The sequence below is a fragment of the Priapulus caudatus genome, unplaced genomic scaffold (assembly GCF_000485595.1).
Source record: "Priapulus caudatus unplaced genomic scaffold, Priapulus_caudatus-5.0.1 Scaffold228, whole genome shotgun sequence".
NCBI lineage: Eukaryota > Metazoa > Priapulida > Priapulimorpha > Priapulimorphida > Priapulidae > Priapulus > Priapulus caudatus.
Genome location: NW_014577289.1, coordinates 168,768 through 181,159, shown reverse-complemented (window position 1 = coordinate 181,159; position 12,392 = coordinate 168,768). Strand labels below are relative to the sequence as shown.

The following is a 12,392-nucleotide window of genomic DNA, read 5'->3' as shown; positions in this document are numbered from 1 at the left end:
TTAAAATATGATGTGCACAGTCTATAGGCCTACTGTGAAGCACACACAGGTGGCTGCAGTTGGTAGTATACGTGTTAAAATATGATGTGCACAGTGACGTATGCACTGCAGTTACCACACTGTATATATTAGAATACGATGTGCACAGGCGACGTATGTACTATACTGTGAGGCACACAGATATCCATATATTAAACACTATAAATGAACATAGCATTTGCAAAGGCTGCAGTTGGTAGTATTCATATTAAAATATGACGTGCACAGTGACGTATGCACTATACTGTGAGGCACACAGATATTCATATATTATACACTAGTGAACATAGCCTTTAAATGTACATACACACACAGGCTTACACGTGTATGCACACACCTTTTGTGGTTGAAATTGCTGACAAACCAGATAATTCCAATCTATCCTTATAATTAATAAACAAAGCCTGGCATGTTACTCTCTGAGCACGTAATATTTTCTGGTTTACATAGTATCCTGTTTATCGCACGATAAAGCACACTGTTCCCGTATGATATTACCTTATATTTACCAACAGCTGGTGCCTTCTATACACCCCATTCTTATCAGCGAGTATTGCTTCATTGCGTAAAAACTGCAACAGTAGGGAAAACCCAAGGAAAGACCATCACCAGGTGAACGATGCAAGAGTCGACGAGAAACTCACAAGTTGTTGATACTGTTGGCCGAATTCCTCTTCTTGTTGAAGCTGTTCTGACGTGACATGCCCCGGAGGTTTGAGCTAGAGTGGCTGTTGCTTTTCAGTGTGAACGAATTCTTCCGTCTCATCACCGGAGAGGGGTCCGTCAGCTGGGATGAGCTGCTGATCTTTCGACGCAGCATGGGCGACGGTTCCGTGCTTCGTACGTTAGCCGCTGACGTGGGTCGAGGGGGCGGCAGTTTCGGTGGTGGCATCAGGGAACTATCTTTGACTGGTGCGGCCGGAAGAGTTTTAGACTCCGGTCTGCTTCCCAGTCTATTGCCTGTGAGAGAGGCGGCATATAACTGTGAAACTAGTGACTTGTGTACACGTAATTTCGTTATATCGAGATTTGTAGCCTAATGATACCGGGAGGATCTGTCACCATGAATGAATGTGGAAAACTCTTTTGCAACTGGATTGCCCGTGGGGGCTGTGGAGGCGTGACATTGACGCCATACGATACTATTACTACTACCTTGACTTGGCTCCTGGCTGGTGAGCACAGTCACGAGCCTGCTCTCTCTGAAGGCTTTCGAAGGCATCGAGCATTCCTCCTCCTCCCCTAGTTCCTCTTCCAGAGCCGCCTGATAGGACGAAGGCACAGGGAGGAGAGGAGCCACGCTTGAACCCTGACTCTCTCTTGGGCCAGCGTAGAGGAGGTCCTCTGTCGTGGCCGTCTTTCGGCGAGCCTACGAGGAAGAAGGTTCAGTTACAAATGAGTGTGAACAACAGGAAAAGCAAAGAAAAAATCAACATACCCTACAACGGTTGTAACAAGCAGAAAATACGACTGAAATACACTGTTATACTTTGCATAATCGTTTGTTATATATGCCAATGGCACAAGCTATTGTAGAACAGTTTCCAGTACTGGGGCTGTATTAAATTTCACAGGTACTAGGGTTAAACTGGTCCAACTGGACTTGGATGAATTAGAAATATTATATAACCCCACAGATTTCTAGCAACGGCATTTACGGAAGCCCGTCAAACCAAAGAATTTGCGCTATTGCAAGAGAAGTTTCGATTCGCCAGTTTCTATACGATATCGAGCCCACCTAATTATATATACCTTGTCTTTCTTCGGCACCTGCAATAACTGTGCTCCGGGTAGTGGCGGCACGACACCCATCATGCTGCAGACAACGACGTGCAAACAACAGAACGAAACGGTGGTGAACGAAACCGAAACTGAAAGCGTTCTGTGTGCACAGCCGTGCAGCAAAACCGACAGAGCTCGCCGATGCTCCACCCTAGCCGTACGTACACACACGGGCAGTTGTACAAACGCCCAAGATGGCGCACTCGTTCACAGACACACGCACGCACGAACAACACGGGAACTACACACGACGTCATCTATTGATGTTCGTGATGCAGAAGTACATGGAAAAGCAAGCCAGGCAGACAACAGCAAAGGAGAACCAGCTGAAGCTACACGAGGATGACGTACCATTGTCGGCGCACGGAATTGTTTAGAAAAAAAGGGAAAAATCACTTTCACTTTAAATCACATTACGATCGTGAACCGAGAAGCCGTTAAACGAATCTTTTCGCATGCTTTGTTATTGACTGCATTGAAACCCAAAGTCACCAAGATCTTAAACTCATGCCTTTGTATGAATATAGTGATCAACTTCTTCTGACAGATATGCACCACTCCACATTACGTTTGTATCACATGAAAAAGTTCCCAAACCGCACATCATAAACGTAACAGTGGCAAGGTTAAGAAAAATCGAGCACTAGAGAGTCAGTGTTAGTTACCTGTCTGACGGAGAGGAGGCGCCACTGCTGACGTCACCGCCGCTGCCATCTGCAATGAACGCTTGTAAATATTGGCAATACCGATGCAAGCTACTTACGAGCCAATAGCAGGAATCCCGCACAAACTAACCGATGAAATTGCAAATGAAAACATTGATAGCAATAGAAATGCCTTCAACAATTAAACAAAAATTACAAACTCGAGGCGTGTGCAAAAGCAATAGAAATGCCTTCAATGATAAGACAAAACTCGCGACATATGCAAAAGCAATAAAAATGCCTTCAATGATTAGACAAAACTCGAGGCGTGTGCAAAAGCAATAGAAATGCCTTTGATGATTAGACAAAACCCGAGGCGCATGCCTGCTCTGCCTGCTCACTCGAGGAGTGTGCAAAAGCCTGCTCTTCCTGCTCACTCGAGGAGTGTGCAAAAGCCCGGTCTGCCCGCTCACCTAGCTCACCGTTGGATAGGAAGGTGAGAACGTCCAGCTCTCCCCGCTCCTGCAGCATGTACTGCAGCAGCTGTTGGTGCATGGCGTTGTTCTGCTCCGTCTGCTTGATCTTCGCCTGCAGTTCCTTGTAGCCGCTCTCGTTCTGATGTGCCAGCATGCTCTGTATGGAAGAATGAAGGCTGAGTGAGTGCGGGATCTCCGCATAGAACACCTCTCTCTCTCTCTCTCTCTCTCTCTCTCTCTCTCTCTCTCTCTCTCTCTCTCTCTCTCTCTCTCTCTCTCTCTCTCGCCTCCCCGCCTCCCCCTTCCTCCCTCCCTTCCCTCCTCTCCTCCCTCCCTCCCTCCCTCCCTCCCTCCCTCCCTCCTCCCTCCCTCCCTCCCTCTCCTCTCTCTCTCTCTCTCTCTCTCTCTCTCTCTCTTCTCTCTCTCTCTCTCCTCCCTCTCTCTCCCTCTCTCTCTCTCTCTCTCTCTCTCTCTCTCTCTCACTGATGCAATCTGTTTATCACCGGCGTGCACACTCGCCCACTCATGCAAACTGTACACAATTTATCACCGGCATGTGCAGTGTACACTCCTGCTCTGCTTGATGCATGCTGTACATGGCAGTTCTGCCTAATACACACTGTACAATGGCTGCCCTACCTGATGCCCACTGTACATGAGTCTTATACCTCATACACAGCACCTTACTCATCTTCCTAATGCATGCTGTACTCCACTTATTTTCCGGGTGCTAAAAGCACAGTACTCTTCCACCTGGTATTTATAACTGAACACTCCTCTCTCTCTCAGATGCACTTAATTCATCATGATCTCAACTTGCGACCTCTCCTTCGCAACACACATACACACTCAGTAAACAAACTAAGATAAAACATCATAATCTTCAACCAATGCAACTATCATGAGATTCGGTAAATAAGACGTTGGAACCAGCTATTTTTCCCACTAAATTATGTGATGAGCATGGCCGCAAAAACCATAAATCAACCCCAAGCAGTATAAATCAAGTTCGAAAGCAGACTCGTGTGGAACACTACCTTGCTGACTGCTGCATTGAACAGATGCTCCAGGAGGTATTTGGCTTCTTCTAGCCTCACATTCTCGATCAGCGTAGACAAGTTCACTGACATACCACTCGCGCCTGTCTCCAAGTCTTTGCTACAGTGGAGAAGCAACATATTGACATAAGGCCAAAGGTACAGTCAATGATACCTTTACATGCATTAAAACTATTTCAAAATGCATGCAACCTTATTGTACAAAAACAATTAAGGATAATCAGCAGCAAAAACATTGTTACACTGTGTCATTTTAATTGGCAGAAACACTGAGGCACATGATACACATTATCATGTATTAGATCCTATATTAAGTTATACATTAGAAGCCCGCAGAAACACATTTGGGAAACCAGTGCGGCGGGGCCGGCACATACCTGTCCTCCAGTTGCACAATCTGCTCCTGACACTCACTGATGTTGTCCTGCACGTAGTCTAGGTTCGCTCGCACGCTGTCTATCTGCTCGCTGAGGTCGCGCGTGATGCTCTCCTCGGCATGGCGCTGTTCCGCAGCGTCTCTCTTCTGCGTCAGCATCTCCATCTCCTTCCCCAGCTTCTCTCGTTGCTGTACGTCAATAAAGAAAATATTTTAGAAGTAGGGCAAAAACTAAGGAAAACAGCCAGTGCATGCATGCATGTGTATAAGAGTGATATAATGTACGTGTGCGTTTAAGTGTGTATATGTATGTACTGATGTATGTCAATAAGTCTGCACATGTGTGTGCGTGTAATTGTGATACAATTATGTAATAATGTGTTTATAAGTGTGATATAATGTATGTGTGTGTATGAGTGTGTATATGAATGGATGTGTATAAGTCTGTGCATGCACATATATGTGCACATGCATGCATGTTCGTGTATGTGTGAGCGTGCAAGCGTGCTACTGTGTGAGTGCATACCTTGACCCATCTGTCCATGTCCTGCTCCATATTGAACAGCGTCTGTTTCTTCAGGGTTATCGTTGAGATCTGTTTTTCTAATAGCGTCCACTTCTGATGAGCGACTCGTGCGTTGAACACGTGCTGCATCCTGGTGGCAGGACGAGCAACAGCCCGGTTGCGAGTCACTCTTCCGGCGACCTTATCCGACATGATGTTTTTCTTCAGGGATTGAAGCTGGAATGATAGCAGCATACGAAAAGAATTAGAAATAGAATATATACATCTTGTAGTTTTACTAGAACTGTAACGATGCACACCTCACTCCCCTCATACAGATAAGGTCCAGGCATTCATTCTGGAATGCTGTATCTCAACAAATATTTTGACTACCAAACTGGTGGGGGGATTGTATGAAGTAAAATGATGTGTAGCTACATTGCTTAGCAAGTAGGTAGCAGCAATACAAGCATATTGCTCTGCTAGCGTCGGTCGCTACCTCTTCCTGCTTTCGGCGTAGCACCACTTCCTTTAGCTTCTTCTCTGCCTCCAGCGTTCGTATCTGGTTGTCTCGCTGACGCTGCGTTTTGCGCAGGCCAGCAATCTCTCGTGACTTCTCCGCCTCGCGTCCGGCCATCCTCTTGGCATCCTCCTTCAGTTTTGTCATCAATTTTACCTGAGGATGATCGAGAAACTACAGGTGCGAACAGTGTGTCAAAAGTCATTTGTGTCACGGCTGCTATGCAGTTTCGACATTGGAAATTTCTAATTAGGTCAGAAGGAGCAATGCAATATGGCAAGAAATATTCTTAAACTTAAATTATTCAATAGTAAGGTCTTGATGGACTACAGGATGGCTTCCCTAAGGAAAGTATTTATGTAACGAAGTCAGATCCAAGGATGTCCAGGCATAACCAGGTTTAACCGTCCAGTATATAGCCAAACTGCTACAATAGCAACGTTTGACATAAGGTTGACAAGATTTGATATGAGGATGACAAGGTTTGACAAGCGGCTTGACAAGAGGTTGACAAAAGGTTTGACAATAGATTGACAAGGTTTGACAAGAGGTTGACAAAAGAACCGGTGGGGGAATGGATGAACGATCGTCTGTTTCCAGCCAAATGACATTAGTATCAACATGAGCTACTCATGTACCTTCGCCTTTTTCATCTCCGACAACTCGTTCTGCAGGGACTTAAGCTGTCGCTCTGTACGCTGCTGCTGCTGTCGCAAGCGGTCGTGCTCCTTCTTAGCTGCCTGCAGCTTCTTCACCTCCGTCTGCATCGAGCTCAACTTCTTTTCGTATTCCTCCTTTATGTTCTTGGCGTTGGCTTCCTTCTCTTTCATATCTACGATGGGAAAGAAGAGACAAAGTTGTAGCAAGTACAAGCAGTAATGTATAAATAATGTAAGCTTACATAGTATGTCATGTAAGCATGTGATATGTATCCTACACATTACTTGTATAAAATGAATATAGTGTAAAACAATGTACAATATATAAACAACCAATATACAATACAATGGTACATATGTACAAACTTGTGTTAGCGTTCCCCTCAATAGAATCCGCTATAGTCTATAATTAACACGTGAAATTCCCATTGCATGGCAATTACACGAAGAACCCACTTTTATAGCACAGTCAGTTGTGTATAAAGTACACAAGTTTGCCTGCACAACGTAACACATGCACATCGCGTAGAATAGATAGTATAGACCACTCCCTGAGGTTGGATAGCAACCTGGTTGCGAAGTTTGACTGTACAATGTAATACATGCACAGAATAGATAGTATAGACGACTCACTGAGGTTGAATAGCACCTGGTCGTGAAGTTTGACTGTACAATGTAATACATGCGCAGAATAGATAGTATAGTCAACTCACTGAGGTTGTTTAGCATCTGGTCGTGAAGTATGAAGTTTGAACTGTACAATGTAATACATGCGCAGAATAGAGAGTATAGTCGACTCACTGAGGTTGGATAGCACCTGGTCGCGCTCGAGCTCCGTGTCACGGATGCGCGTGTGCAGCTGGCTGAGCTTCTCCTCGTACTGATGCCTCAGCAGCTCCATCTTGCGGTGGTTCGTCTCCAGCTCCTCGATCAGCTTCTGCTTGATGTTGATCTCACTCGTTAGCTCCGCGAGGTCCTCCTGCATGCCTTCTACATCACATATAAACAAACATAAACACAGTCGTTAGCAGATTCTATCACACATGCATGCACACACACACATGCAGGCTCTGTGAGGTCTTCCTGCATGCCTTCTACATTACACACACGTATACACGGTCTTTTAGCAGATTCTACAATAGACATAGTTGCACGCACGCACAAAATCACATGCATGCGCCAACTGACACGCACACACACAAGCACACGCACACACACGCACGCACGCACGCACGCACGCACGCACGCACGCACGCACGCACGCACGCACGCACGCACACATTTTTACTACGTTACTGATGCTCATAATTAATTATGATACCCGCACATGCTCTCTATTACAAAGACCACATCAAAAACTTCTACCGTAGTCACATTACTGGGGTTACTAACGCACCCTCTTCGACATCCGATTCATCTGTGCTGTCTTCATCCCCAGCATCATCCTCGTCCTCCTAGAGTGCAAGGCAACACAGTTCATTATTAGATAGATTAAGGATGCAAAGGTAAAGATAAGATATAGATAAGTTGGGATAAGATATAGATACGGATAAGGATAAGATATAGATAATGATAATAATCAGATATAGATAAGAATAAGGATAAGATATAAATAAGGATAAGATATAGATGAGGATAAGATATAGATATGGATGCAATATCAAATACATATGTAGCGCGGGAACGCGACGGAGATACAGCAGTTGCAGTACACTGACACATCTGCTGGATTGGTTAGCTTTCAAAAGTAGTAATAATGTTTATAACCTATGTAATTACTGACAAACTAATTACTGACAAACGAGCATTTGCATGGTCCAATCTAGGCTCACTGCCTTTTACTACTGCTACAAGAACAGCGTGTTTCATAGAACACTAAGCACTAGAATACAACTTGTCACTAAAATCAATAGGCCGCAGCGTATGTATGACCAATCCAATATGACACAGAGTTCAGAGTATTCCAGTCACTCATTACAGCACAAGGCACAAGTACAGCATCCACCGAGTCATACACACTGCTGACTGTTGACAGTATCGCCAGTCTGCAGTTCTCACCTCAAAACTCCCTCACACAAGTCAAAACAGTAGTTCATTGCAAAACATTCCTCGCCAAAGTTACGTCAACTATTTTCGATGAAGCCCGCAGAGGCGTACCCAGTGAACTACTACACCTGGTATGGCTAAATAATACAGCCTCCCGTTCAAATATATGTCTAACCTCAGCAATGTTGTCACTTGTCACTGTCTCCCATGGTCTCCATGATCTCCTGGTCACTGAGGTCCTCATAGCTATCACGGTCCTTCTCATTGCTACTCACAATAGAAATACAATTAATTAGATACAAGCCGAACAACTCGCGAAGCTGTTCACCAACAATCAACAATAGTAGTAGTGCCAAAAATCAACAACAACAATCAACAATGCCGAGGTGGAAGATTAGCACTGGGCAACAACTGTATATGACGCGTTATTTATATGACTCGGGTTGTTAACATGGCAAGTTTAAGCCGATCGCTTTGACATTGTGCGGGGTTGTGTTATCCATAACACATCCATTTTATTTCCAGCATTAAAAAAATTAAACAATGACTTGGAACACAAACAAATCAGCAAGGGATAAAATTGAAAATGACATACTTTTACAGGTGCCACGACAACACAACATTTTCAATACATTTCAGAAACTGGTGTCATAGCCAGGGAATGGTATTCTGTGAGACACACACGCAGATGTGCCGCCCACACACAGGCTGTCAAGCACATGCATACCTCGCTCGACTGGACTGGCGTGACACATTGAGAGCGTTGCTCTTCAGGCTGCCGTAGCTCCTTCTTTGCTTCATCCAAAATGTTCGTGCCAAGATCTGCTGAACTGCTCAATTGATATCGTGTCCACATCAACGTAGGAACCTACATACAAATCAACACAATGACGGGGACATCTGCAGGTCTTAGTGTTCCAAAAAGTGACCGCAAATTCAAAATTTTAACAACATCACATTAGGGTTCATATTGTTCCACCCAAGTTGAACGTTTTCCCCACAATAACATACGCAATACCGCCACTACAATAAATGCCTCCATGGGGATGAAGCAGCGAGATTCTCCACCACGTTATTTTAGGATGAACATTAACACACGCCAGAGATGCACGTGCCTAGTTACACACGCACACTTGCACGCACGCACGCACACACACACACACATATATATAGAGAGAGAGCGAGATAGAGAGATAGAGAGCAGAGAGCGAGAGAGAGAGAGAGAGAGAGAGAGAGAGAGGGAGAGAGAGAGATAGAGAGAAGGGAGAAAGAAATAGAGATATATAGATAGATAGATACATACATAGATAGATAGATAGATAAATAGATAGATAGATAGAAGATAGACAGATAGATATACATTATACACACATATAAAGCAGCATGCAGCCTTACCGGACATGACAGAGGCGGAGGGCATGTGGAAGGGAGAGAGAGGAGTGCGGCTTGTGGGAGCGTGCCGAGCATCTCCTCCCGTCGCCGCAAGGCATCGCACGACGCCTCAGCCTCCAGCAGTTTCGCACGCAGTTCCTCGATCTCCATGATGTAGTTCTGGATCATTGAAGCCATTTCATCTGTCTCCCCATCTAATTATAGCAAGAGAGAGAAAGAGAGCAAAATTATTATTATTATTATTATTATCATCATCATCATCAATCATCATCATCTATCATCATCTCACCATCACCATCATTATTATCATCTCATTATCATTAATTATTATTGTTATTTATTACCACAACCACTACTTCTAGCAGCATCAGTAGTAGAAGTAATAGTACTGCCTATTACTGACACTACAGCACTACGCTACTAATGCTGCCTCAGCCCATTTAACATATTGCTACACAGCCATATGCAGCCAAGCCTAGTGACCATGAAGATACAAGATAACACAACTTGTTTTATGTCTTTATATGTCTTTTTGATTCTAGTGACACCGCTTAAGGTTCTGTGCAAAACCGCTTTTGTTCTTGCAACAGTATTAAAGGGCAGTGTGCCTAGATAGGAATTGTAGAACGGGTTGTGACATGTGAGCACACAAACGCACCCTTGTGATGTGATCCAGGCCGCCTATTGTGCGGTCGCGACAGTAGCATGGGATTGGGCTGCGTCAGTGCAGACACCGTCTCCTGCACGGCCTTGATGCGCACCGCGCAGTTCGTTGTTCTCTGCCTGCATCATGGTGTTCTCGTTGAACATATCGTTGACATGTTCCAGCCCTTCGCTGTCCACCTGTCGCTTACCTGAGAGTTTGAAACGAAGGCGTGTTACGAACAGTAAACGTACGAACAGCGTTCAGCAGAAGAGCAGCAGAAGAGCTCACAAACACAACATGCTAGCAGAAAGAGCTCACAAACACAACCCATCAATTATGCTTGTGACAACACATATCCAGTTCATGTAGATTGCAGCAGCTTCTGCAGAATACCCCTTATATCATATCAGTAGACCACCCCCCAGGCCTTCCTGCAGCCATACTGCACCCATACATCGATCACACGCTATCTCATTTCCTTATACATATGGATACATTATTATTTTTATTTTTTTATTATTATTATTATTATTATGCTTGGAGTTATGGTCGCACACACTATCTCCTACTTGACTAGATAACATGATCAACTACCAGTCATACTCAGTTTACTACAGGTATACTCCACCGGCTGTGCTCACTCACTGTCTCCTACTGAACAAGATGACATGATCGACTACAGCGTAGTGCTCCACCGATTTCGGCTGACTCACGCGTCTTGTACTCCATCATTATCATTATTACATCATCTTCATTAATACTATAATTATTATTATTATTATTATTATTCATTATGCTGTAGTTGTGGTTGCACTCACCGTCTTGTATTCCATCAGCTCGTTCTGCAGCGCGATGATCTCTACGCGTAACGCAGCGATCTCTTGCTCGTCTTGTCCTGGTTCACGACGACCTTGTTCTTGATATTGCTGGCGCGCGGTTCGCGTACTTCAGCGTGTTTCAGCGTCTCCATGAAATCGGCGGTCGCACGGCGCGATGCAGGCAATCATCAGCGTGCGGCTGCGAAGCAGACGAAAAAGCGTTTGCGTCACGTGGCGCCACCTCCGTGGAGGATTTTAGAAACTGTTACATTGAAGTTTTTTGGGCGAGCACGCCATGTATTATTATTGGCGGCCACTCCTAATGCAGTATTTATCCTGCATGTGGGTGCCTTTAGTGCGTGACCAGCTTGGTTTTTGTATATTTGATCCACGGTGATAGATTCAATAAAGGTTACATATCTTTATTATTCGATGAAAATTGTCAGTAACATACTTATAGTTATAGTAAAAAGAGCACATAAACTATGTTAAAATACTAAAACGCTAGAACAATCATTATAACAGTTGATGTGGCCTACTGTTGTTATTATTTTGCTGCAGTTACAAATCCGATTTAATTCCTAATATTGCATACAAATTGAATCCCTAAATTAAAAATCTACTGGTTATAAGACCAAAAAACCTGTTGTCTACATTTACAGCAACCCTCTAGCCATACAGTATTTAATTGCCATATAGATGGCCTGCATACCTGTTTCCACCCAGAGAGTCCTGCAACAGCCGCGTCAGCTTCGAGTCTCTGTAAGGCCACATGCGTTGCTTTCTTGCTTTGTCACCGAAGGCTGATATCACGTTGCCAGGCGAGCTGTGTAACAAGAAACAGTACTCACTGCCACTGTGCTAACACATATGCTCTCACCAGTGCACAGAATAAAATCTAATAAATCACACAGTTTTATAATGTTACAATTTCAAGCCAACCTATTTCCCTCCTCATAATTTAGTGTCATACACTCGTGCCAGGGCTTCTTAACCTGCTTCAGGGGTCCGTGACCCCATTTGTGCTTATGTGCATTTTTCTGGGAGGGGTCCATAGCTTTCACCAGATTCTCAAAGGGGTCTATGATTCAAAAAGGTTAAGAACCACTGCACTAGTGGATGCGGATTAAGCATATATATTCTCATCATAATTTAGTGCCATACACTAGTGGTTCCACGTTATTTTCTACGCAGTGGCTACGTGTCCGGTCATCCATTACAGAGCTCAGCACAGATTCCCAAATCCACGTCACGATTACGGCACGCCCCCTCTCAAATCGTTAATTTTACTGGATTTACAATTGCTTCAAAAGTTACAAAAACATATTTTTTTGATAAAAATACCTAAGGTTAGTAAAATACCTTAAGGTAGATAAAATACCTTAAGGTTAGTAATATTATGGTAAAAACTTATTGTTTATTGTTTTTACT

The 12,392-nt window shown here is 44.1% G+C and overlaps 1 protein-coding gene across 3 annotated transcripts in view; it reads right to left on the bottom strand.

The window, feature by feature from the left end:
* The window catches only part of LOC106807667 (kinesin-like protein KIF21A), a 63,013-nt gene that overhangs the window by 2,283 nt on the left and 48,338 nt on the right, over positions 1–12,392 (bottom strand). Inside the window, exons 15-27 of one of the 3 annotated variants that reach the window (XM_014810080.1) lie at positions 8,281–8,296; positions 7,456–7,513; positions 6,861–7,049; positions 6,039–6,232; positions 5,380–5,556; positions 4,902–5,117; positions 4,377–4,564; positions 3,979–4,099; positions 2,939–3,098; positions 2,487–2,535; positions 1,792–1,855; positions 1,195–1,408; positions 684–999 (exon numbers count right to left, since the gene is read on the bottom strand). In XM_014810080.1, the coding sequence (XP_014665566.1) occupies positions 684–999; positions 1,195–1,408; positions 1,792–1,855; positions 2,487–2,535; positions 2,939–3,098; positions 3,979–4,099; positions 4,377–4,564; positions 4,902–5,117; positions 5,380–5,556; positions 6,039–6,232; positions 6,861–7,049; positions 7,456–7,513; positions 8,281–8,296 (1,962 nt within the window). The remainder of the gene's footprint in view (positions 1–683; positions 1,000–1,194; positions 1,409–1,791; positions 1,856–2,486; positions 2,536–2,938; positions 3,099–3,978; positions 4,100–4,376; positions 4,565–4,901; positions 5,118–5,379; positions 5,557–6,038; positions 6,233–6,860; positions 7,050–7,455; positions 7,514–8,280; positions 8,297–12,392) is intronic. The other 2 variants (XM_014810082.1, XM_014810081.1) reach the window with 2 other exon arrangements.